The sequence below is a fragment of the Myxocyprinus asiaticus genome, chromosome 15, assembly GCF_019703515.2.
Source record: "Myxocyprinus asiaticus isolate MX2 ecotype Aquarium Trade chromosome 15, UBuf_Myxa_2, whole genome shotgun sequence".
In the NCBI taxonomy this organism is placed as follows: domain Eukaryota; kingdom Metazoa; phylum Chordata; class Actinopteri; order Cypriniformes; family Catostomidae; genus Myxocyprinus; species Myxocyprinus asiaticus.
The window spans coordinates 5,452,843-5,479,490 of record NC_059358.1 but is presented as its reverse complement, the minus strand read 5'-3'; the positions used below and the strand labels follow the sequence as shown (position 1 = coordinate 5,479,490).

Genomic DNA, 26,648 nt, shown 5'->3' with positions numbered 1-26,648 from the left:
AAAAGGTGGTGATCCTACTAAATTGGATAGCTATAGACCCATTTCTAAACTCTGTGTTCTTTCAAAGGTTTTAGAAACTCTTATCAATGAACAATTGTCTTTGTATTTATCTGAAAAGAATATTTTATCTGTTAACCAGTCAGGCTTTAGGAAAAAACACAATACCACTACAGCTGCTATGAAGGTCGTGAATGACATCATCGAGGCCCTTGATAAAGGACATCATTGTGCATCACTTTTTGTCGATTTATCTAAAGCCTTCGATACTGTCGATCATGAAATATTGAGACTTAAAAATATAGGACTATCCGATAACACTATATCTTGGTTTGCAAACTATTTAAATGACAGAACACAATGGGTGCCAACAGAAGGTCACTCATTTGCACCTTTACAGAACACTAAGGGTGTTCCTCAGGGGTCTGTTCTGGGGCCAATACTTTTTACTATTTATATTAATTGCCTTGATTTTCTATGCCGACGACACTGTTATGTATTGTTGTGCTCCCACTATACATCAAGCTGTGTGTCAGCTACAGTCTGCATTTGATGTTGTGCAACAAAGGCTTTATAGCTTAAAACTTGTTTTAAATGCTGATAAAACTAAAGCCATATTTTTCTAAAACTAAAAGAAATTAACAACAAATCTAGCATCTCGTCACACTTTGCAGGGTACTACGATAGAGTCTGTATCTGAATATAAATATCTTGATTTTATACTTGATGAATCATTATCTTTTAAGCCTCATGTAAATCATTTAGGGCCAAACTCAAGGTAAAGCTAGGTTTTTTCTACAGAAATAAGTCTTGTTTTTCATTTGGTGCAAAAAAGAAACTAGTCTCAGCTAATTTTCTGCCTGTGCTTGATTATGGAGATGTTTTGTATAAATCTGCACCATCCTCTCTTTTACGTTCATTAGACACTATTTATCATGGTGCACTTAGATTTATAACAAATTGTAACTTTACTACTCATCATTGTGAGTTGTATAATCGGGTCACTTGGCACTCATTGTCCACACGTAGACTAAAGCATTAGTATCTGTTAATTTATAAATCAATTTTGGGCTTATTGCCATCATATCTCTGTTCTCTTACCAAACAGAAAATTGCTGTGAAGTATTCCTTATGCTCTCAGAATTTCTATATCCTTTTGGTTCCATTAGTTCGAACACAATTAGGGAAACAAGCTTTTCAGTATGCTACCCCCTGTGACTGGAACACTCTACAAAATGATTTAAAGATAAAAAGGCTGGTGTCAATGTGTACTTTTAAATATCTTATTCGAGAATTTGAGAAATGTGTAAATCAATCTGTAAATATTTTAAAATATTTTTTTCTCTTTTAACTTCTTTGAGAATGTATTTTTATTTGTATTTGTATCTTTAAATGTTATTTAAGATTGTAAACATCTGCGGCTGCATGTCTTGGCCAGGACACTTCTGTAAAAGAGATTATTAATCTCATTGAGTTTTAATTCCTGGTTAAATAAAGGACAAATAAATAAAAATAAAAATAAATATATACATATATACACTACCGGTCAAGAGTTTTGAAACACTTATTCTTTATTATATTTTTTTTCATCACATATTAGAATAGTAGTAAAGTCATTAAAACTATGGAATAACATACTGTAAATGGAACTATGGGAATTATGTTGTGACTAAACAAAATCCAAAATAAATCAAAACTGTGTTATATTTTAGCATCTTCAAAGTAGTCACCCTTTGCCTAGAATTTGCAGACATGTACTCTTGACATTTTCTCAAACAACTTCTTGAGGTATCACCCTGGGATGCTTTTTAAACAGTATTGAAGGAGTTCCCATCTATGTTGGGCACTTATTGGCTGCTTTTCTTTATTATTTGGTCCAAGACATCAATTTCAAAAATTATTATTATTTTTTTTTTAATTAAATTTTAGTTTTATAATGAAATAAATGAATATGGTGGCACAATTATATTTTTGTCTACAAAACTAATTTTAAACATTTAAGCATACATCTTCAGATCAAAAGATTTTTGAGATCATGAGAAACATTTCAGTCAAGTGTTTCAAAACATTTGACCGGTAGTTTATATTATACATATAAAATCTATGACAAAACAAATTGTTATACTGAAAATATAATTTTGTTATGAACATTTTTTTTAGTAAATTAGACTAATGCAAAATGGAAGTATTTTCAGAAGTGTGCACAGATTTTTGAACAACACTATATGTTATAAACAAAAAATACCAAACAAAAACAATACTATGTTGATTTCATATTTTTAGATATGTTCCAAAGGAAAAGACTTGCAGTGTAGTGATTAAGATTGCTAGAGACTCAATTTGACTGATCCGTTATTATTTTGTGTATTATTCTGCATCTTATTAATGTATTATTAGTTTTATTTAGTTTATTAGTTCGCAACAGCCTCAAATCACATTCAATTAAAATGGAAAACTCACATAAGTGGTCACTCCGCCCAGTGTCTATTTTCAATTTTATTTTTAAACATTTCTAGCAAATGTTTAATAAGTATTTAAAAAAAAATGCTCTCTAGATAATATAATTCACATAATTTGTTTAAAAACCCATATTGGTCGACCACTTGTTAGAGTAACACTAGGCTTTGGCATGACTAGCCCATTATTTCTACCCCTAGTTGATGCTTTCCAGTATTTTTATATATTTATTTATTATTTTTTTATTATTACTGAACCGGTTCTGAATAAGAACTGGTTTTCGGTTTCCAACCCTACATGCACACTTTATATGTGTTTTTCACCCGCATCATCTCAGCTGCTCTGGCTGCAGACTGCTGATGCTGCACATGATGTAATTTACATTTAAGGTAAACTGACTCGCCTAGCAACACTGTGTAGTCGCGTAAGCCCTAGTTAGCACATGATAATTACTGCAGGAAATAAAGTTATGCTGGTAATTTAAGGGAACCTTTTAAAAAGGGATGTTCGGCAGTGTCCCGTGGCACTAAATAAGACTCGATAATTCACTCGTAATTCATAATTTGGAATATGCGATGCAGGCACTGTGAAATAGAGGCTACAAAAAATTCTATCCAGTTCTAATTAAGTGTTTGAGTGCTCCATTGTTGAGGCGAAATGAATCATTGAGTTCAGCACTTTTTATTACAACATCAGGCACAAGGAGACACACACGCTTTTGCTGTGTACAAATCATTTCAATAGACAGCGATCAGGAATCTTCCACTTGCTCCCACATATGAGCTGGGCCGTTGGATTGGATAGCCATCTCAGTTGAGTAATTAAGACTCAATCAGAGAGAATACCAACCACCTGTGTGTCCTCCCGAGCCCGCACAAGGGCAGCCGCCAGCCTCGCAGATTTGACATTCTTTTCCGAGGGGCTTCTGTGGGTAAGGGACCCACAAGTCAGCTTAGCTCCATTAATCAAAATGCAGATTTCTGTTGCGCCGGATGCTCTAATTTCCTTTGATCCAGTTGCTAAATGGCAAGTGAGAGGATCACAAATATGCAGCATTGTTTGTGCTTTATGAATCTCATGCTTTGAAGACTTTGTAGATGCAAAAGACCCAGTGGAATAACATTTGATGAATATTAGAACAATTAACAGGAATTCACATCTGAAAGGAATTAACTAGTAAAGAGCATTTATGACATTAGAGCAACACTATTAACAGCTATAATTATGCATGACATGCTTCGCACTGGAAAGCAGATCTGCATAACCCCTTGAAATTGCTTGACGAGCGCAGTCATATTTTGATGTATTTCCGATTGAAACATGAAGTTGTAAGGCTATCAGTGGACAGGACTGCTTAACGTTATTTACATTTGAGAACACTGAAAAATATGAAGTTTGGTTGTTTTGGTTGCAAAGCAAAATCACACATGAAATACACTTGTGTGTTGATGTTTTGATGAACTTTCAACAAAAATAACTATATTGTGAAATACAGTATACCCTTATCGTGATATAGATTTTGATCATACTACCCACTCCTACCATGGAAGAGATCTAAGAACCATGGTTTTACCATATGATATACTTACTGTACTATCGTATCGTCAAAACAATTTGAATCTTTATCGTTCATTCTAAACTGGTAACATTATATTTCAGAGAAAGAAAAACAGACTTACTTATTGAGAATTTACTTGTGTTGTCCTTTCCAGGTAATAACTTCACTCCCCTTGATTTAAAATCTCCAGATCTTTTCACTGAACAAAACACATATATAACAACAACAAAAAAATCACATATAAGTTCTTTTTCACATGTAAGTTTTTTGTTCACATATAAGTTCTAGAATCAATCCAAAAACCACTTTGCAAGAGTCACCAGGCAAATTAATCAAAAATAGCTTGTGGACCTTCATTTCCATAATATAAGAAATGAAGTAATTTTACGTATTTACGTTATTATTTTCCCATAGTGTGGCCTGCTAATAATTACTTAAAGTAGTAGGGTTTTCAACATGTTTGAGTCATATTCCACCCCAAAAGCAAAAAAAACAAAACAAAACAAAAACAAGACATTATGCATATTTTACAAAAAGAAAATGAAACTATTTTTAGGACCACTAAGCTTTTCATGACAATTAAGCAAATTTTTCAACTTATCATTTCTGTTATGCTAAAATATATTTTTCTTATTACAGTAAAGCAAATAAAAAAATAAATAAAGCATCCTGGTAGTATATGTTATTCTGCCTAGTACAGTAACAAAACTCTGATGAGAATTACCGGTAATACTTTACAGTAAGGTTCCATTTGATAACATTAGTTAATGCATTATGTATCATAAACCAACAATTAACAAAATATATTTTACAGAATTGATCAATCTTTGTTAATGTTAGTAAATAAAAATACAATTAGTTAATGTTAATCCATAGTGCATTAACTAATGTTAACAAATACTACTTTTGATTTAAAAAATGTATTAGTATTGAGTCGCGTGGCGCCATGCGAGGGTCGGACGTTTGAACGGTGAGCTCTGCGCACTTTGCTAGTTTTTAATACTTTTCGTGTCATAAACCAGTGAGATTCGATACACCCTGTTCCATAACTGTTCTATGAAGACAATATGTCAAAGAAGTCAAAATTCTCGGGCTCTAGAGACTAAAAGACACTTATGTGCTCAAGCTGATACCCCAGACAGGGCCGCAGACCAGGGACTCAATTTGGACGGTCTGACGGATCGATTATCTGGAGTCATCGGAGTGGTAATTATCTGCTAATCCGCTAGCGACCAAGATAGATTTGGAATGCATTTGGGAAAAGTTGGAAGACTTTGAGAATCGTAATCAGTGAAACAACGTCCGAATTGTTGGAATTCCTGAGAACAAAGAAGGCCGAGATATGGTGAAATTGCTAGAGGAGCTCTTCCCGAGTCTGCTCGACATAACAGGCCATAAGCTGGAAATCGAGCGAGCTCACAGAGACCCAGCTCAGAGATCCGCTGAGGGAGACAGGCCCCGATCAATTCTGGCCAAATTTCTGAGATCATCCGATAAAGATCTTGTGTTACGCAAGGCGAGGAGTTAAGGAAGGCTTTCTTGGAAGAACCACATAATTTTCTTGTTCCCAGATTTTGCAAATTCGACAAGAGAGAAACGTGATCGATTCAAGGAATGCAAGAAACTCTTACATCAATGGAAGGTTTCTTTTGCACTGATGTTCCCAGCCAAATTGAGAATAGATGCTAAGGATGGCTGCAAAATATTTGCATACCCACAGCAAGCACTGTCCTTCATAAAGTCAAAGACTGAGTAAGTCATTGTGTGATGCAGCCGAGTGGACCTGACTCACTAAACATTCACTTGACTGTCCGAGGGAACTGGGCACCTTCTTTGTTTCTTTTTGTGCTGGTTCCGCCTAGCGGCTGGAGTATGGTTTGTGGAATAACACTCCTTCGGGACAGTATGTGGATGAATCTGCATGTTCTGTGTGCTTGTGCCTCCTATTGGATGGAGTTTGTTTTGTGGAATATTTCTTGCAAATCATTAGAGTGATTAGGGCATGTGTTACACTCATGAAACAGCCGGCTCACTGAACATTCGTTTGACTGCCCGAGGAAACTGAATGGCCTTCCTTCCTTTTTTTTTTTTTTTGTGCTGGTTCCGAAAGCAGCTGGAGTTTGTTTTGTGGCGGAACACACCTTCAGATCAGTTATGTGGATGAATCTACTAGTCTTTTTGTTTATCCTGCCTATTGGCTGGAGTTTGATTTATAGATTATTTTCTGTTGTGTAATTATGTCTCACAAAATTTGTATAGAATCACCGGACTTGAGCAATCCAATGGCAAAGTTGTCACGGGGGCTCTCGTAGGAGTACATGGACTGTTTGTGTTTAGAGGGATGGATGCCGGTTGGCGCTGTCATGCGCGGGGTTAATGCGCACAATTTTCTTTTTTCTGTTTTTGTTTTTTGTTTTTTTGTTTTTGTTCTGAGGGAACTTTGGGGTTTGTTTGTTGCTCTAATGTTGGAATGCAGTCTTTATCATTTTATTTTTGACACACAATCTATTTTTTATAATATGTCAAAATGTCAAATGTTAATATGAGTGGATTGTCTCTCTCCATGTGGAATGTGAATGGGTTAGGGCACCCCATAAATGAAGAAAGGTTATTTCTTTTCTTAAACGTAAGAAATATGATATAGTGTTTCTTCAAGAAATGCATCTATTCGTGAAGGAAGCTGAAAAATTTGGGAAGATATGGGGTGGGCATGTTTGCTTTAGTGCTGCCTAAAGTAAGAGCAGAGGAGTCATTACATTGATAAATAAACATCTACAATTCAAATGTCTCAAACAGATTAAAGATAAATTAGGAAGAGTCATTATTGTTTTAGCCAAAATTCAGGGGCAACGGTTGATTTTGGCTAATATTTACGTACCTAATGCTGATGATCAGGGCTTTTTTATAGATCTTGAAGGGATGTTGCAAGCAGCTGGCACCCCTCATGATATAATATTGGGAGAAGACTTTAATCTTTTGATGGACTCTGTGGACTTTAGTGAAGCAAAAGTGTGTAAGCCCCCTAGAGCAACAATGACGCTTCACAGGATGTGTAGGATCTTGGTCTTACAGATATTTGGAGACTTTTGAACCCATCTGGTATGGACTATACATTTTTTTCATCAGTCCATACATTTATATCATATAGTTGGCATTTTAGTGTATCCCTTTTGTAAAATCCTGAATTCTAACAAATGCTAAAGGCTGAAATCAGTGTCTATATGGAGACCAACTGGACCTCAGTATCCTCTGTGGGCATGGATTGGGAGACACTTAAGTCGGTTTTTAGGGGTCAGATCATACAGTTTGCCTCATTCATAAAAAATCCAAAACACGGGAACTCGTGGAGTTGGAAGGGAATATTAGCTGAAGCGCCGAATGTCGTCTGATGGCCTCAGAGAATTGACCCTATTGAAATACAGATATAACACAATTTTGTCGAGGAAGGTGGAGTTTTGGCTATTCAGGGCAAGACAGTCATATTTTGAGTCAGGGGACAAAGCAGGGAAGCTTTTGGCTGGATATATAAAACAGAGAGAGTCTTTTTCTACCATTCCCTCAGTGAAATCTGCTGGAGGTGAAATATTTACCTCGGCCATTGATATTTATAATGCTTTTAAAGAATTCTATCATGATATCTATAGTTCCACGTCTTTGTCTACTGATGAGGATATTAGAAACTGTGTGGAACCATTAGAAATTCCTAAACTGATGACTGAGCAAAAACATTCTCTTGATTCTGAGACAACCTTGGAGAAGCTTGGCGAGGTAATTAAGGCCTTGCCTACAGGCAAGTCTCTGGGGCCAGATGGTTTTACTGCTGAATTTTTTAGATCTAATGCTACAGAACTGGCTCCTCTTTTGTTCGAAATTTTACGGAATCATTAAAGAATTGAAAGCTTCCGCCAACCATGACACAAGCCCGGATCAGTCTGATTCTTAAAAAGGACAAAGATCCAAGCGAGTGTAAGAGTTACCATCCAATTTCCCTGATCCAGCTAGATGTTAAAATATTGACAAAAATTCTGGCTAACTGATTAAGTAAAGTTATGACATCTCTTATACATACAGATCAGGTGGGATTTATTCGGGGCCGCAGCTCTTCTGATAACATTACACGTTTCATCAATATCATGTGGTCAATGGTGAATGATCAGACTCCGGTCATGGCCATCTCACTTGATGCCAAAAATGCATTTGAAATGGTAGAATAGGATTATCTTTGTAAGATTTTGGAAATGTACAGGTTTGGGAGTACGTTTATTGGATGGATTAAGTTACTTCATAGACACCCAGTATTGTGGTACAAACAAATGGATTAATTTCAGATTATTTTACTCTGGATAGGAGCACTTGGCAGGGTTACCCTCTTTCCCCATTATTGTTCTGTCTTGCCCTGGAACCATTAGCAGCCGCGATAAGAAAGGAGGATGATTTTCCAGGGGTGATGGCGGGAGGTGTGGTGCATAAGCTTTTGCTTTACGCAGATGATATTTTATTATTCGTCTCCGACCCCTTTAGATCTGTGCCTTGGCTCCATAGAATTATTAATTCCTTTTCTAAGTTCTCAGGATACAGAGTTAATTGGTCTAAATCTGAAGCTTTGGCTCTGACAGCATACTGCCTGGTAACAGCTTTTCAGCCGGGCACCTTCCAGTGGCCCAAGCAGGGCATTAAGTATTTGGGAATTTTATTCCCAGCAAATTTACATGATTTAGTTAGAGTTAATTTTGACCATTTAATAAAAAGTTATTCGAGCGATGTGGGCAGGTGGGCTTCATTACATTTATCTATGATTGGAAAGGTTAATGTTATTAAAATGAATTGTATTCCAAAATTCAACTACCTGCTACAATCTCTCCCTGTAGATGTCCCCCTCTCTTATTTCAAGCAATTTGATAGCAAAGCAAAGACCTTCATTTGGAATGGTAAACGTCCCAGATTACATTTCAGTAAACTGCATAGGCCGACTGACAAAGGTGGGAAAGGCCTACCCAAGATTTTGTTTTATTATTATGCATTCAGTCTCAGACATTTGGCTCATTGGTCACTTCCACCTGAGAGAGCCTCTCCCTGGTTTTGTATTGAACAGGAAGTTCTTGCCCCAATTTCACCACTGCAAAGCCTTTCTATCAAACTAACCGGAGAAGTTAAGTTGCACCCTGTTATTGCGCATTTGCACCCAGTATGGACGAAAGTGTCCAGAGTGTTTAATTCGGATATTTATTTAAATGTGGCCTCGAGCATATGGATGAACCCAAAATTACATATTAATAAGTCCCCTCTCTGCTGGTAAGAATGGATTGTGAGGGAGGTTAATACGCTTTGTGACCTATATGAGAGATGAGTGTTGAGATCCTTTGAAAATATGGTTCAAAATTTTAGGATTCCCAGATTGCAGTTCTTTAGGTATTTACAGCTGCACCATCTGCTCTGTACTGTTTTTGGGAGTAGCTTACACCCCCCTAAAGTGGCAGATACTCTGGAAGTGGTGATTACTGCTTTTGGAAAAGGTCATGAGGCATCAGTGTATAACCCTGCTAATTCCGAGTCTGGGGGACGGAGCTTCAACTTCTCTTAAGAGATTATGGAAGAAATATTTAGGCTTGGTATTGGAGGAGGAACTGTGGACTAGGATTCTAAAAAATGTCAAGTCTACATCTAGAGATGCAAGGGTGCGTCTTATGCAATTTAAGATTTTACATCGAGTCTATTGGACCCCCTCTAGATTGTACAGGCTTGGTCTTAAAGGGTTTTAAAGAGACTTAAAAGGTTTTAAGTTGATTCTGTATGTATAATTATGTTGTTAAATCTATTCTTGTCTTTGTTGGAATAAAAAAATAAAAAAAATAAATACATAAATAAAATTTAAATTTAAAAACAAAACAAATGTATTAGTATATGTTGAAATTAACATTGACTAAGATTAATAAATGCTGTCAAAGTACTGTTCATTGTTAGTTTGTTAACACATTTTGTTAACTAATGTTAGCAAATGGGTCTTTACTGTAAAGTGTTACCGAATTGAGATTAATTAGAATTACAAAAGATGCCGCAGGCATTGTGGTAATGATATTTTTGGGGAAATATGCTTAATTTTCATGAAAATAATGTCCAAATGCAAAATATCATAATTGTCAAAAATTTTCCTTATGCAAAATGTCAGTTCTTCCTCTTATTTTAATTGCTCTCATTTTGTTTGTTTGTTTTATTTTGGACTGAAACTATTTTGGGTAAGATTCACTCATCTCATCAGATTTTAAAACTCCTAATTGAGAAATAAAAAAAATAAACAAATAAAGATTTCCCTTAATCAATAAATAGACTTAGGAGCCAGGAAAACATTGTGAATCATGCCATATTTATACCAATATTTAAAATGTACCTTGATACTGAGCGCTGAATCCTTTATGTCGATGACTGTTGTCTGTTACAAAATGAAGCCGTAACCAGTTCTCGTTGCTTACTATGGGCACAGGAATATTTATTCCTGATAACCTGTAATGAAGATGCACAGAAATGTTTAAAGGTGCCGTCAGTTAACATAATAAATAAACTTTACTTTCATAAATTCTTGCTAATTGATATGTGTCCCTTTTGCTTTAATGGACTCCAAAAGTTTGTGCAAAACCTGATGATCCATGTTATCCAGCATGATTTGAGAATTTTCCAAAGAACATCTTGTGTGAAAGGAAGACATCTGATCTTTTGTGCAAAGGAGTACATAAGCACCAAGACCATTTCTGTAAAATGCATTATTATATTTAGTGGTAACTACCACTAACTTGTGATAAATTTAAAATTCCGGAAATTATCTTTCGACTTATTCTAAATGGTTGGGTAAAGTCAAGGACAAATATACACTACAGATTTATAGAATAGCATTTGTTATTTTGTTCTTTGGAAGACAACATAAATAAGTTAAATATGCAAGAACAAGAAACAGAAGACATCATACCACTGGGTTATGTAATTATCCTTCCCATTTAAACTGAAGTGAGGATGGATCCTTTTCAGAGAGTTGGATGACACATTTTCACCTCAAGTTAGCAGAGTAAATCTAGCAAACTTTTTTTAATATATATATATATATATATATATATATATATATATATATATATATATATATATATATATATATATATATATATAAATGTTTAGGAACAAAATAACTGAGATAGATTCTCCAACACTTTGAGGTAGCAATCTCTGAGAAAAAATAAAATAAAAAAATTATCTGGCAAAATAATACTGACGGCTGCTAAACTTATCTGCTGAGAGGGCTTTAATAAAAAAAAAGAGCAAAAATAAATCATATATAAAAAATAAGTATGTGGGAAGCATTTGTGAGCTCTGCCCTCTTACGCAACACCTCTTTAAGTGAGTGTTTGCTGCTGTAAGCAGGTTTCTCCTACACACTCAAAACCATCTTTTGATATTTTTTTCCCTCAAGTATTGATTTACTGACAGTATATTGACAAAAAAAAAATATGGATAAATGTAGTATAATAATTTTTTAAGAGCACTTTATAATCATTAATATGACATACTTAACTTTGGTTGGTTAACACAGTTTACAAATGTATTTATCATTCTGTGTTCACAATTTTCTCCAGAAAATTCTCTTACTAATAAAAATTACCAAAAAAGTACCATGGTACTACTATATTTTTTGGACATGTGTAACCGGTCCTGCTTGACCCGCTCCCAACAGGACTCGAACCGGTGTCTCTGGTATGGGAGGTGGGCACGCTAAAAAGGAGGATAAAGGTTACAGCCCCTGGTGTCCATTGCTAGAGTGCCTCTTGAGGCTAAGGGAGTGAGGTTTACACACTGCACAGCTACCTACCAGCTGGCTACCATTACACATGTATCATGATAATACCATAGTTTCTCAGACAAGTTATTATGGTTATACCATGTTTTTTGGACATTTACCATGGTAATACTATGTTTTATTTTTTATTTATTTTATTTTTTTTATGAACATGTACCATGCTAATCTGCTTTTTGGGACATGGTACCATTGTATTCCAACAGTTTTTTTGTTCATGTACCATGATAAATCCATAGTTTCTCAAACAAGTGAATAATAATACTTTTTTTTTTTTGGACATTTGCCATGGTACACCAGCTTTTAGGGGATAGTACCATGGTAATCCATTTTATATATATATACATGTACCATGATAAAACCATGATTTTAATACAAGGTAATAATTTCTCAGATGAGTTACAATGGTAACATCATGATTTTTGGATTGTGTACCATGGTAATAAAGTATGATGTTTATTTATTTATTTATTTACCTTTACATTTTTTTGGTAGTCGCCATTTGTCATTGTAATACTATGGGGGCTTTTTTTTATCATAATACATTTTAATACCATGTTTTGGACATGTACCACAGTAATCTTACGGAATTCTTTGAAGTAGAAAAGTACTGTGGTATTACCATTTCTTACCATCACTTTACCATAGTACCATCATTTTACTTTTTACAAGATACAGTGAGTTGGAAAAGAGCACTAGGAAGCCCATCCTAAAGCAGGCATTTGAGAGTTAACATGCCATAAAATATGACCTTTATAAATCACTGTGCTATTTACTGAGATGTAAATGACATAAAAGCAGCCGCTAACAACAGATCTGTTGTTTCCTCTCATTTGCAAACACCTCAAGGCTTGGCCATAACTTTGAGCCAATCGAGTGTGACAGTAAAATTCAACTATTTCAAGGCTAAACAATTTCAGCCGTCATAGACTTTCTAGAAAGACTCCTTTCGAAGTAAAGCTCTGGAGAGAATTCGAGCATGCTTGGCCTTGATGCCTGTCAATGAAAGACAGGACTGAAATTAGATAAGTGAGATCCGGCAATGAAATCGCTTTTTGAAGAAAAAGGAAGCTCATACTAGAGTCTGAAACAGTTGTCAAATTTGTAATGTTGAAAAGGGCAAATGAGAGAGATTTTGTTCATTTATAAAATTGATGTGAAAAGAACAGAAACTTCATTCCATTTACGCCCGGTAAAACCTGTATCCAATTTTCAATGTGACCCAAAAGACGCCCCAATGATTTCACTTGCCCTGCACGGTAATAAAAAGTTCTATCAGGAAGACTCACAGACTTGAGTGAAATTTAGAATGACATTTATTTGATGAATATAAAACAGAAATGTAATGTCTCTCTTTGGCATCAGCCCCGTTTGGCGGTCTGAAGAAACTGTACTCGGAACCGTCATATCCTGCTGGAGATAGGAGGCAGGGGCGAGGAGCCTACCCCTGTGCAGGACTCTCAACTGGTGGTGGTGGGGTAGTGGAGGTTACAGTGTTAGCACACTGAAACGCAATGTGATAGATTGTGAGCAGACTTATAAGGCATTGGCTTACATGTGATTGGCTAAGAGTTACCTAGCTAATGGTGCAATGATGTACAGCTGCTAGTCTTCCCGCTAGAACTACGCTGCTCTTACATTTCTGAGACTTCAGCACCAATAACCTTCACCAGTGATCCAATGTATAATTTGCTAGTTTCACAACAAAACACTAAAAGTAGCAGTAACAGCAACAATGTGACAATATGTGGTTTCTGGGATGTTCATGGTGGTTGCTAGGTTGTTTTGGATGGTTGCCAGGGAATTGTTTTGTGCTGTAGTTGCTAAGCTGTTCTGAGTGGTTAGGGTAATGATAGGACAATGATATGCAGTTGCTAGGATATTCAGGGTGGTTGCTAAGGTTTTTTGGGTGGTTTCTAAGGTAATTTGTGTGGTTGTCAGGGCATTGATATGTGGTCACTATTGAGTTTGAAGTGTTTTTAGCATGCTGCTTTGTGGTTACTAGGGTGTTCTGGTTGGTTGCCAATGTGTTGTGGGTGGTTGCTAGGTGGTTGCTTAATACCCCAGGTCAAATGATCCCAGACCTAAGTCTCTACGATATTCTTGTCCCTAGATATGGCTTGGGTCCCTCTGTCAGTGTTAGTCTATGGGATTTTTCAAAATATATATTTTTATTCGCAAAAAGCTTGTGGTTTGTTCATGTCTGTAGCAGATATTGTCAGGGATGAGTTATGCACTAAAGTTTAATACTTAAGGATAGGGGTTTGTTCAAAACCCTAACTCAGTATGAGTACACTGCAAAAAAAAATATTTTCAAGATAAATATTTTTTTCTTATTTTCAAATAAAAATATCTAAACATTCTTAAAATGTGCTTTATTTACTTGACAAGCAAAATGGCATAAGATTTTAAGTCTTGTTTTGAGAGAAATAAAACAGAATTTAGAGAGATTTATGCTTAAAACAAGAAAAAACTATTTGCCAATGGGGCAAGAAAAAAATAACTTAATTCAAAGTGAAAAGAAGTTCATTTTTCTACTAAACTAAGACACAGAGAGGCCCCAAAAATTCCTCAATGTCATAAATTAGAGACTCTGCCCTGCTGATGCACAACAGTCTACCAAAATCGGGCTTAAATGAGCCTGAGGCCTTAAAAGAGTCCATAAAAGCTGCTCTGTTGAGTGTCAACCATCATCTGAACAAAGGAAACTTTTCAGGATAGCACATAACCTTCCTTCAGACTCCTCCTCACTCATGTTATAAATCAGGAAATACCCCCACAATTAATGGTCATCACATGACATGGCCATCTCGACCATTTGCAAGAGACTCTCCCAAGAAACCCACAGGATTGCAATGGAAAGCATATAATCCTAGACTAAGGCTTCTTTGTCCTTGGACCAGTTTGCTACACTTAAAATTAAAGCACATTGTTCAAGACAGAGAGATTGAACAGACACGCACTGGATCTGAACCATTGAACTCCTTTTAGCAGGACACAAAACTAATGATCTGCTCATAACTTCAAATGTACAAATGAACTTTTTAAGTGTATACACATATCAGGACATCTCATCTTAATCCAGGAACTTTGACACAATCGCAAAACTTACTTTACTGTAATTTTATGCTAATCAAGGAGGGGGTGAGTGGGGAAGACCAGGGGAAAGGAAGGGGCCAGGCTGAGGGACAGATGACAGACCAGGGAGGGTGGTGATGAAGGTTATTTGCTAATATTCCTTAGTGATTTAGTTATATAAATGTTCATGATTAAAATTGCCCTATTTTGAATAGGAAACAGAAATCTTCATACACAATGGGCCTTAAATTAATTATCTTGAGGGGAGGACAGAAATGACCATGTGACCCAGCAAAAGACACTACTGATTGGCTCAAGACACCTTTGGGGTGCGGCCAACCTCAACTCTACAAAACCTCCCTGCTTAGGACGAATCTCTCATCTCTACTCATTTACTTTTATATTTACATTTATTCATTTGGCAGACGCTTTTAACCATAGCAACTTACAAAAGAGGAATACATTATAAGCGAATCATCTTAAGGAGACATTGGTACGAAAAGTGCCATATTACAAAGTTTTACTAGCATCAGAATAATAGTATTCAAGACAGATTAAAGTGCCACATTTTATTTTTATTTTTATTTAATTTTTTTTGTGACTGGTTAAGTGCTCATGGAAAAGATGTGTTTTTAGCCATTTTTTGAAGACAGAAAGTGAGTCAGCTTCATGGATGGAATTGGGAAGGTCATTCCACCAATGTGGTACAATGAAGCTGAAAGTCCGGGAAAGTGATTTGGTGCCTCTTTGTGTTGATACATCAAGGCGACATTCCTTAGCCCAGTGGTTCCCAACCCTGTTCCTGGAGGCCCGCAATACTGCACATTTAGTATATCTCCCTTTTCTGACACATCCAATTCAAGTTTTGGAGTCTCCACTAATGAGCTGATGAGTTGAATCAGGTGTTTTTGATTAGGGAGATATCCAAAATGTGTAGTGTTGGGGGGCCTCCAGGAACATGGTTGGGAACCACTGCCTTAGCCGACCGCAGGCTTCTGGTGGGAACATAGCTCTGCAGAAATGATTTTAGGTATGCTAGAGCAGACCCAGTGACTCTTCTGTTTGCCAGCATCAGAGCCTTGAATTTGATATGTGCAGCAACCGGCAGCCAGTGAAGACAGACAAGGAGTGGCGTAACATGCGCTCTCTTTGGTTCATTAAAGACCAGACCTCTCTTCTATCTTGGCTCTTGCACTTGTCTTAGCCCTTCTTCGGCTGGCTTTGCTTCAGCGCCCTTCTGCCCATTGTTCCACACAATGTAGAGTTCAGGAAAGCTCGGAACACAAAGTTCCGAGAAAAGTTATCTTCTCTGTGCTACGACTTACACACATGATGGGGAGTCACGAGTCTCCCTTGCTGGAGGCCTCGCTTCAAAGCCCCACCTGATCATTCCAGCACCGAACTATCCGGCATCCAAAAACATTGACGGAGAACAACCAGACCTTTCTACTGTCCCAGCCAAAGAGCCAAAGAACCAAAGCAATGCAACGAAATGCAAGTACACCTCCAGACTTTTGCTAGAGAGTGCTGGTGTTTTATTTAAATACTTTGTGTAACCTGAATGCAATTTGAGATATAATAAATTAAGTATTGATGGTTCTCAGGGCCTGGCTTATAGACTCCATAAAGGTCCATTTTCTGTTACAGGTCCTTTCCATTCACATTTTGTTACAGTTCACTCACCAACCTGTTTTATGTTTGTCTATGTGTTAGTTTAGTTTTTAATGTTATAGATTAACAATAAAGTCTTGTTTGTATTAGAACATAATTTGACTGTAGTATATTTTGATAAATAATCTCGTCAATTCAACATATTTGTGATATTTTTTTCGATGGCCATGAAAATAGTATTTGCATATGTCCTAGTGTGTGCTGACCCAGACAATATGATAAAAGTAGATTCTAATTGTAAAGGCACAAATAAATCAACCACCAATGGCATGCAGGAAATTGATTCTCTCTCTCTTTCTCTCTCTCTCTCTCTTCTCTCTCTCTCTCTCTCTCTCTCTCTCTCTCTCTCTCTCTCAATCTAACTCCCCCTGTCTTTCTGAAGAGGGTATTATAGAAAGAAAAGAGATGGCAAAAGTTAAAGATAAAAAGCAACACTAACAAACTTGACTTTTATATTTTTTTTTACAGACAGACAGAAAGACAGGCAGACGGATGGTTGGACGGACGGACAAATGGATGGATAGATGGTCAAGAGACAGACAGGCAGACAGACAGACAGACAGACAGATAGACAGACAGACAGACAGACAGACAGACAGACAGATAGATAGATAGATAGATAGATAGATAGATAGATAGATAGATAGATAGATAGATAGATAGATCGATCATGAGTTCTTATATGTCATATGACACATCTTGAGATTTAAGATTTGAGAATTATGAGAACAATTGAGAACAATGACTTCAATTTTGGTATGTTAATCACACAAAACTACTTTATGGTTTCAAAAGAGTTGGCATAGAGTGCATAAGTCATATGGATGGATAGATGGTCAAAAGACAGACAGACAGACAAACAGACAGACAAATAGATAGATAGATGCTTCGGTAATTAAGCACCATTAAAAAATTTGCACAGAATTGCAGTGACACTGTATCCAAACCAATCAATGTGCTGAAAGAGCAAAAGCTTCCACCTCTATTAGTGTTAAATAACGTCTGGCAAGCGACTCACTTATAAAGCCCCTTATTTTCAAAATCAAATGCCTGATTTTGGCTGTGCTTCACATCCAAGCAGCAATACATAAAGTAATGTTCTTACAACTTTTGCGCTCTGGCCTGCCAGGTGGAATTTAATGAGGTTGCCCTCAAAGACTGTTTCCGATTTGGACTAAATTAGCCTTTTATGCCTGGCGGTCGCAGTTCCCTCAGCCTCGCTCAGTATATCGACCTTGCCCTGCATATCACTGGTTCTATGTTCACTGTGGGGGAGGCGGATGCTGAGCCAGAGTTCCTCGACATGGCCGCCGAGCCAGAGTTTCACGTCATGGCCGCCAAGCCAGAGTTCCACGTCATGGCTGCCAAGCCAGAGTTCTTCATCATGGTCACTGAGCTAGCACCATCTTTTTCCCCAATGCCTCAGCCTGCTCCATGCCATGTCACAGCAACACCTCAGCCTGCTCCATGCCATGTCACAGCAATGCCTCAGCCTGCTCCATGCCACGTCACAGCCACGCCTGAGCCTGCTCCATGCCACGTCACAGCCACACCTGAGCCTGCTCCATGCCATGTCACAGCCACGCCTGAGCCTGCTCCATGGCACATCACAGCCACGCCTGAGCCTGCTCCATGCCGTGTCACAGCCACGCCTGAGCCTGCTCCATGCCACATCACAGCCATGCCTGAGCCTGCTCCATGCCACGTCACAGCCATGCCTGAGTCTGTTTCATGCCATGTCATGGCCACATCTGAGCAGCTCCGCCTTCCATGGCTCCGCCCCTCGAGCCTCTCATGGCTTCACCCCCCACAGGCTCCACCCTGATACCATGCTCCACGCTCTGCCAAGCCATGCCTCAAGACCACCCCCCAGCTCCCTACTGAACTTTGAAATTTATGTCATGTTTTATGTGTTTTGTTTATGTGTTGGGGTGTCGGGAGCCGCCCCTTAGTGGGGGGGATATGTCATGTGTATTTTGTTGATTCTTATATTTCATGTCTTTTATTTTGAAAATTCTAGTTCCTGGTTCATGTCATGTGATTCCTGTTTTCCCTCCATGTTCATGTGTCTTGTTTTCATTGGTTTATTGTTTAATTATCTTGTTTAGAGTTCTGTTTGTTCATTGGTTTGTTCTCCCATGTCCATGTATTTAAACCCTCATATTTTCCATTGTCCTTTGTGAAGTATTGTATATGTTTGGTACGCTGTTCATGTCAGGTCAAGTTTATGTCATGTTCATGTTTAGGTTTCAAGTTTATAGATAGGGTTTTCTTGGATTTCACTTTTATTTAATAAATTGCACTTGGGTCCTTCAATTCGTCTTCGTCTTCATAATTGCCAGTGCCAGCAATTACGTTACAATTATTAGCAGATATTAAATATTCCATATTTAATGGTGGAGAAATTTATTCAGATTTCTAATCTGATCATTTGTCATTTATCCTTCATATGATGGTGGTCGAATGCGGCCAAGATTCCTAAACTAATTTACATATAATTTCTTACATATTATTGGAGATGAATGCTGGCAGCTGTAAATATACCCTGCCACAAAGTCACTTATTACCTATATTAATTTGCTTGCTAATAAATAAATCACATTTTAAGAATGTTTAGATATTTTTACAGAAAAACAAGACAAATATTTTTTATTTTTTATTTATTTATTTTATTTTTTTGCAGTGTAATCGTAATAGTGATGTTTGACTTCCACAGCTAGGCCGAATGGATGGTAGGATGTGTACTTAAGGGTCTGTACTTTCGGAGATAAGCTATTTGGCTTGTGTGCCATGAAATTACAGACATTACATATTACAAAAAAATTCTCGAAACCTCCATTTTGAGCGTTAAACCAAAGCAGTAATACAACTGGCTGCAAATGAAGGCCACTAACACTGTAACAACCAGCTAAACTCCAATGACATTATCAGTACGGGGAACATAATGTGCTAAACTGTATTAACAAAGATAACTTGTTGATACAAGTCTGACTACAGTGTTATCTGCATATGTCCTAGTAAGCACAAACAATATGATAAAAGTAGATTCTAATTGTAAAGACACAAATAAATCAAGCACCAATGGCATGCAGGAAATGGATTCTCTCTCTCTCTCTCTCTCTCTCTCTACACACACACACACACAATCTAACTCCCCCTGTCTTTCTGAAGAGGGTATTAGAAAGATAAGAGATGGAAAAAGATAAAGATAAAAAGCAAGACTAACTAACTTGATTTGTATATTTTTTTTACAGACTGACAGGAAGGCAGGCAGACGGATGGATGGTTGAATGGACGGACAGACGGATGATAGATGGTCAAGAGACAGACAGACATAAAGGTGGACAGATGGACAGACAGATGGATAGATGGTCAAGAGACAGACAGAAAGACAGACAGAAAGCTAGATGACAGATAGATAGGTAGATAGATAGACAGACAGATAGACAGACAGATAGATAGATAGATGATGGATGGATGGATGGATGGATGCTTCGGTAGTTAAGCACCATTAAAAAATTAGCACAGAATTTGCAGTGACACTGTATCCAAACCGATCAATGTGCTGAAAGAGCAAAAGCTTCCACCTCTATTAGTGTTAAATTACATCAGGCAAGCGGCTCACTTTTAAAGCCCCTTATTTTCAAAATCAAATGACTGATTTCGGCTGCACTTCACAACCAAGGAGCAACACATAAAGTAATGTTTCACAAAGAAACCATCACACAATAATGGCGACATGCATGACACTGCCAGCTTTTAACCTTCTTTCACCATTCAACATAATCTGCGTCTGCGTCTGTGTGAGTGTGTGTGTGTGTGTGCGTGTGTTTGTGTGTGTGTGTGTGTGGTTTATTTATTCATTTTTTGTCACTGTGGCTTAAGTAAGTGGGACAAATCTTGCATGCGATGGGCAGCCCCAATCACTGCCAGATTGTAAAACCTCTGAGGAGCGAACAGATACAAAAGACTTCATTCGGTCATGTCTCTCAGAATGGGTTGTGTGGGGAAACGAGGAAACACAGGAGAACGGTTCTCTTTAAATGATGCATAAGCCTCACAAGAACATGCCATTTGTCTTCATCCTAGAAAGAGTCACAATACTGAGATGAGAAACAGACACATTTAGCCCATATTCCCAAAATTCGCTGAAGTGTTGACCTTGTGGTTTGAATAACATCAGATTTGGGCTCAGAATCTGAGCCTTACTAATGCTTAAGGGTTAGTCTGACCAAAATCTTACATCACAGTACAAGAAATTTTATATCCCAGTGACAGGATATATCATGATTCATGATGCATTTATTTTTTCTGGAAAGTTAACAACAACAAGAAATGTTTAAATTGGTATAAAAGTTTAAATTGGTATAAATGGTATAGCATAACCGCAGTGGTTGACATATTTATACTGTTGCACAGAATAACATCGTAATAACATCCAACCCTACTAAAGCTTTATGTACAGAAACCTGACCAAGAAACAATGTCATGTTATGCTTGGAAAATGTGGCCCCAGATGTCTTATTTAAGTCCTGTAGCATGTTCCATCAAAGACAAAAAGATGAGTAATATACTTTCCAAACACAGAAAGCCCTTTCACCAGTGAAGAGCGAGAGAAATCCCTTTGGTTTTGCCCCTTTCTCTGAGTGCTTTGTAACTTACAAGATGCTGTTTTCGCCCTTTCTAACATACACAGGAAGTATGGCTGAATTATATAAAGGTCAGTCCAGCAAAACCATTGATTTGTTTGTTTGGCTTGCACAATATTAGAGAGAAGTTGATTCTGGCCAAGCAAATCTTAGCTTCATTTGTCATGTCATTTACAGTGATGACTTGACCAAATCAATGAAGCCACCAACAAGCAACTTCATCGCCATACCTGAATAGTGCACATAAAATAATGTTCCCTGCATAAACATGCACTTTTAGACTATTTTCCAAAACCTAATGTGCTTTATTGTTGTCTACCGCCTAGATATGCAGCTACATTCTAAGGGGCAGTTCACAACAAACTGTTTTTTCATCCATCTACATTTTCTTTCTTTTTTTTTATGTAAGCATGCTCTAGATGAATGTCTTTGACTGTTGCACTGTCTCATTGTTTTTCAGTGTCTTTCAGTGTTATATTCATTGTCCAAAATTTTGTCCAAGATTTCTTTGGACAAAAATCTGTGTAGTACATCAAAATGTTCTGTCTGTTTTCCCAGAAGAGAAAGACCGTACATTTTTAACAAGTATATCTGCTAACGTCTAGGAGTGTCATCCTTAATTAAATTAAACTATAAATACTTTTCAGTATTTAATGAATTATATTAATAATTGACATTTCAGGATTTTCTGTGAAGGATACATGCTATTCTGCCTTAAAATTTGTCCAGAAAGAGGTATCTTGAGAGACGCTCATGCACGTTTGTCTATCTGCACTCCTTTTCAATGGTTATTACATAAAGTAAGCAGAAAGGAGGACCTAAGTGCAGGAATGAGTAAAATAAAATACTTTTATTAAACAACTGAAACAAACAGGGAACACAAAACTCTCACAAGGGAGAGAAAAACAAAATGAAACAAACCAGAATATAAACAAATAACTAGGACCGACCAGAAACAGGAACATGACTGGAACTAGGACAGATGAGAATACTCACAAAATGAGTCGACAACCACAAGAGGAAAGAGGGCACAATAAATAGAGGAACATACATGAGGAACAGGTGCAGACAATCAACATAACAAGGACTAAACTAGGAGTGAGGCCAGAGGGAACAAGGGGGTAGAATTGGGAAAGCACATGGCAAATAAAAACATTAGCCTAAGCCATGTGCTCAAACAAACTCACACAGCAGAAAAACTGACAAAGACAGAAAGACAGACAGAAGAGGATCATGACAGTTATCTATGTAGGCTAAACATGCTCTAGCCTGACATCTTTGACCGTTGCACCATGTCTCGCTGTTTTTTCTCACGCAGAAGTGCCACATTTTTTTTAGATACTGTGTCGTGCCGTGCACAAAAAACTGACAAGGACAGTAAGGTAGACGCCTCAGTAAGGCAGACGCCCTCCTCAACAGACGCCTCTTGGCATCCACACCCGACAGGACTGATGGATTGGCCCAGGGAGTGGGCAGAGGACCAGAAGGGCAGAAAGCAGATAGAGGAGGGGGTGAGTGGGGAAGGCCAGGGGAAAGGAATGGGCCAGGCCGAGGGACAGATGACAGACCAGGGAGGGTGGGTGGGGAAACCAGGGGAACAGTCTGGGCCAGTCTGTGGACCGGAAGGCCATGGCAGAGCTGGAGATGGTCTGGAGGCCTAGATGGACTGGGAGGCCAGGGCAGAGCCAGAGACGAAACCAGAGACCAAGGCAAAGTCCGAGCTGCTGAGCAGCAGGTGAGGTCAGTAGTCGCAACAGAGGACTGGACAGACTGGTAGGTAGTTGTTGGGGACAGGACTGGGTCAGACAGGTCGACTACCACTGGGGACAGGACTGAGTAAATAGAATCCGCTGGGGACTAAACAGACTGAGCAACAGACTGGTAGCTGGTGTCTGACGGGTGCTGGTTACTGGGCTGAGCAACAGACTGGTGGCTGGTTACTGGGCTGAGCAACAGACTAGTGGCTGGTGTCTGACAGGTGCTGGTTACTGGACTGAGCAACATACTGGTGGCTGGTGTCTGACAGGTGCTGGCTACTGGACTGAGCAACATACTGGTGTCGAGTGTGTGACAGGTGCTGGCTACTTGGTTGAGCAACAGAATGGTAGCTGGTGTCTGATGAGTGCCGGCCACTGGACTAAGCAACAGAGTGGTTGCTGGTGTCTGATGGGTGATGGGAAAGGCCAACACCTCCTGGCGATCGGCAGTGGGAATGGCCAACGCCACCTGGCGGTCGCTAGCGGGAACAGCCGATGCCTCACATCAACATTACGAGGACTAAACTAGGAGTGAGGCCAGAGGGAACTAGGGGGCGAGTTGGGCGAGCACATGGCAAACGAAAACATTAGTCTAAGCCATGTGCTCATACATAAAACAAACTCACACAGACGGAAATCTGACAAGGACAGAAGACAGAGAAGGATCATGACAGTTATCTATGTAGGCTGAACATGCGCTAGACTGACATCTTTGACCATTGCACCATGTCTCGCTGTTTTTTCAGTGTCTCACGCAGAAGCGCCACATTTTTTTAGATACCATGTCTAGTTAACATTAACTTTTAAAAATGCATCTCGAGACACCTGCTTTCTGTTCTACTCGATGCGCTAAGTCTAGCTTTTCGTGTGAACGGCCCCTTTGAAGCCAGCATAATTATGCTTCTACCTTTTCCAAAAGCCTTTGCATCAAGAGAAGGCTCTCAATCCCTTAAAATGCTGTCTATATAGGTAGCTCATTATATTTTGGAAAAGAGAGTTTGACTGTCATTTGAACTTGAACAGTTCAGAACAAGAGAAAGTATTTGTTCTTAAACTCAGAACTGCTTTCCTGCGACAGTACAAGATTGGGGAGTTTGGATTAACAGTCATACATGCTCCATTTAATCAAGTTATAGGCATGTATTGTATTCCGTTTCATTCTCACATGCTCACCAAGTCATTTCAGAGGTTTGATGGAAGTTTTGACACCTTTGGAATAGCTTCTTTGGACAATCTAACAGAGAAATCACACATTTCATCCCCTTCAATTGTCAAGCAGAAAACTAATTCCACACTCTGAAATTAAGATGTTGAATACTATTGACAATTATCAATGCACACATGAATATTGAATAATTTTCCCAGTGGAATGGACTAGAAACTATCGGTTCATGTAATTATACAGTATTTTAAAGGAAGATTAAAAAACAAACACAAAGGGATGTCTGTACATTAGTCTGCATATAATTAGGCAAATACATAAATACGTAACATTTGAGTTGAAATTATTGAATACTTGTAGAATCATGTTGCTATAACTACATTTTTTGCAAAATAATTTTTTCGTGGCTCGTTATAGGCACTTAGAGGACATTAGAGGCACTACAACAACAATAACGTTTATTCACTTTCACACAAATCACGAGGAAAATTGCAGATTATCATTTCACAATCACTAACTTTTCACCCTGTTCCTCACAATGCAATCTAATGACATAAAAAAACTTTAAATATAGTGCATGAATGTTCGGTTATACGTTTTAATGTTTGCACTACACAGCCAACTATGTTTAAAAGCTTGTTCAAATGCAAATGACCGGGGTATGAGTCCTGAAGGGCTGACAGCAAGTTGACACGTACAGTAAGTAGAAAGTGTCAGAACGGCACCACAAAATTAAGTGGTTGCTTCAGCAATAGCGTTTTTCATCTCACATTTACTTTTTATGACACTGTCGGTTAGGTTCAGGTTTAGGGTAGGGAGGTAGGTAGGTTTTGTCCATTTAAAACTCAATAGAGCATTAACCTTAAAAACCTTCAGTCTGGGTCAAATATACACTTTAGCAGTCATAATACAAACATGTTTTACTTCAGAATGCTGCAACTGACCAATGAGAATCAAGTATTCCACAGAGCCATAGCATAATCAGATAAAATGCTCACCATATTGTTGGTGGATCGGAACCCTCCACTTCTAAAGAGTCGATCTTGCTGTCCATCTGGAATTCAGAGAAGACCAGTGAGATGGTGTCTCCTGGATCAGCAAGGATGGTCCATGTACATTCTCCACTGTTCTGATAGTCCTTCTGAAAGTCTGGACTGGAGATAATTCCACTTGACCCTCGGAATGTTCCACCACATGTGTCTTCAGCTATTGGCCAAAACAAAAGAAAGAATTAACACATATTGTACCTGTATTGTATCTAACAGCACAGTAGCTGGCTGCTACATAGTGATCTTGCAGATTTCAACTTTTGACTTTATAGTGTCTGGTCCACTGTACACATATTTCTGCCCAAGAACCATTGAAGGGGTCGTCCGATTGGAATGCAAATCAACCAGCCACAGTTAATTTTTGGGGTGGGTATAACTATAACAGATGATTCCACACTAACTGGTGTGCACCTTGATTTCTTCCAAGGATTTTCCTCATTTTACCTAACCATTTTAGAGAGTTTTTCCTTATCACATTTCACTTGCTTACTAGCTGTGTTAAGGCACTATTCTTTGTAAAGAAACAATATTACTACTATTAGGAAAAGTGCTATAAAATAAAACTGTCTAACTTAGAATTAATGGAAAACTGGCCATTTGTGTAACTGATTATTTATTTATTTTTTATTTATTTTATTTTTTGATGAAAACTAAACAAACCAAATTATTAAAAAAAAAAAAGTATTTGTTTAACTAAAATAAATAAATAAATAAATAAACTAACATATCTGGGAAAACCTGAAATTGTCTTTTTTTTCTCTCCCCTTTTCTCCCCAATTTGGAATGCCCAATTCCCAGTGTGCTCTAAGTCCTCATGGTGGCGTAGTGACTCGCCTCAATCCGGGTGGTGAAGGACGAATATCAGTTGCCTCCGCGTCTGAGACGTCAATCCACGCATCTTATCACGTGGCTTGTTGAGTGCTTTACCGCGGAGACCTAGCGCATGTGGAGGCTCACGCTATTCTCCGTGGCATCCACACACAACTCACAACGTGCCCCACTGAGAGCGAGAATCACACATTATAGTGACCACGAGGAGGTTACCCCATGTGACTCTACCCTCCCTAGCAACTGGGCCAATTTGGTTGCTTAGGAGACCTGGCTGGAGTCACTCAGCACTCCCAGGATTCAAACTCGTGACTTCAGGGGTGGTAGTCAGAGTCAATACTCGCTGAGCTACCCAGGCCCCCCGGGAAAAACTGAAATTAAAGTAATACATTTTCATTACTCCAAAACTAAAGTAAAAAAATAAAAAAAATAAAAAAATATTGAATTTATTTTGGTTTCTAATATACAATGTATAAAAACATTTGAAACCTTTTTCCAAAAGTCTTTCCATCAAGAGAAGGCTCTCGATCCCTTAAAATGCTGCTTACATATGTAGCTCATTATATTTTAGAAAGAGAGTTTGACTGTCATTTGAACACAAACAGTTC

General features: G+C 38.0%; 1 protein-coding gene across 1 annotated transcript in view; it reads right to left on the bottom strand.

The window, feature by feature from the left end:
• LOC127453076 (CUB and sushi domain-containing protein 3-like) overlaps positions 1-26,648 on the bottom strand; it is a 435,789-nt gene that overhangs the window by 291,088 nt on the left and 118,053 nt on the right. The window contains 3 exon segments of the mRNA XM_051719109.1: positions 4,134-4,211; positions 10,398-10,510; positions 25,162-25,369. Coding sequence (XP_051575069.1) covers positions 4,134-4,211; positions 10,398-10,510; positions 25,162-25,369 — 399 coding nt within the window.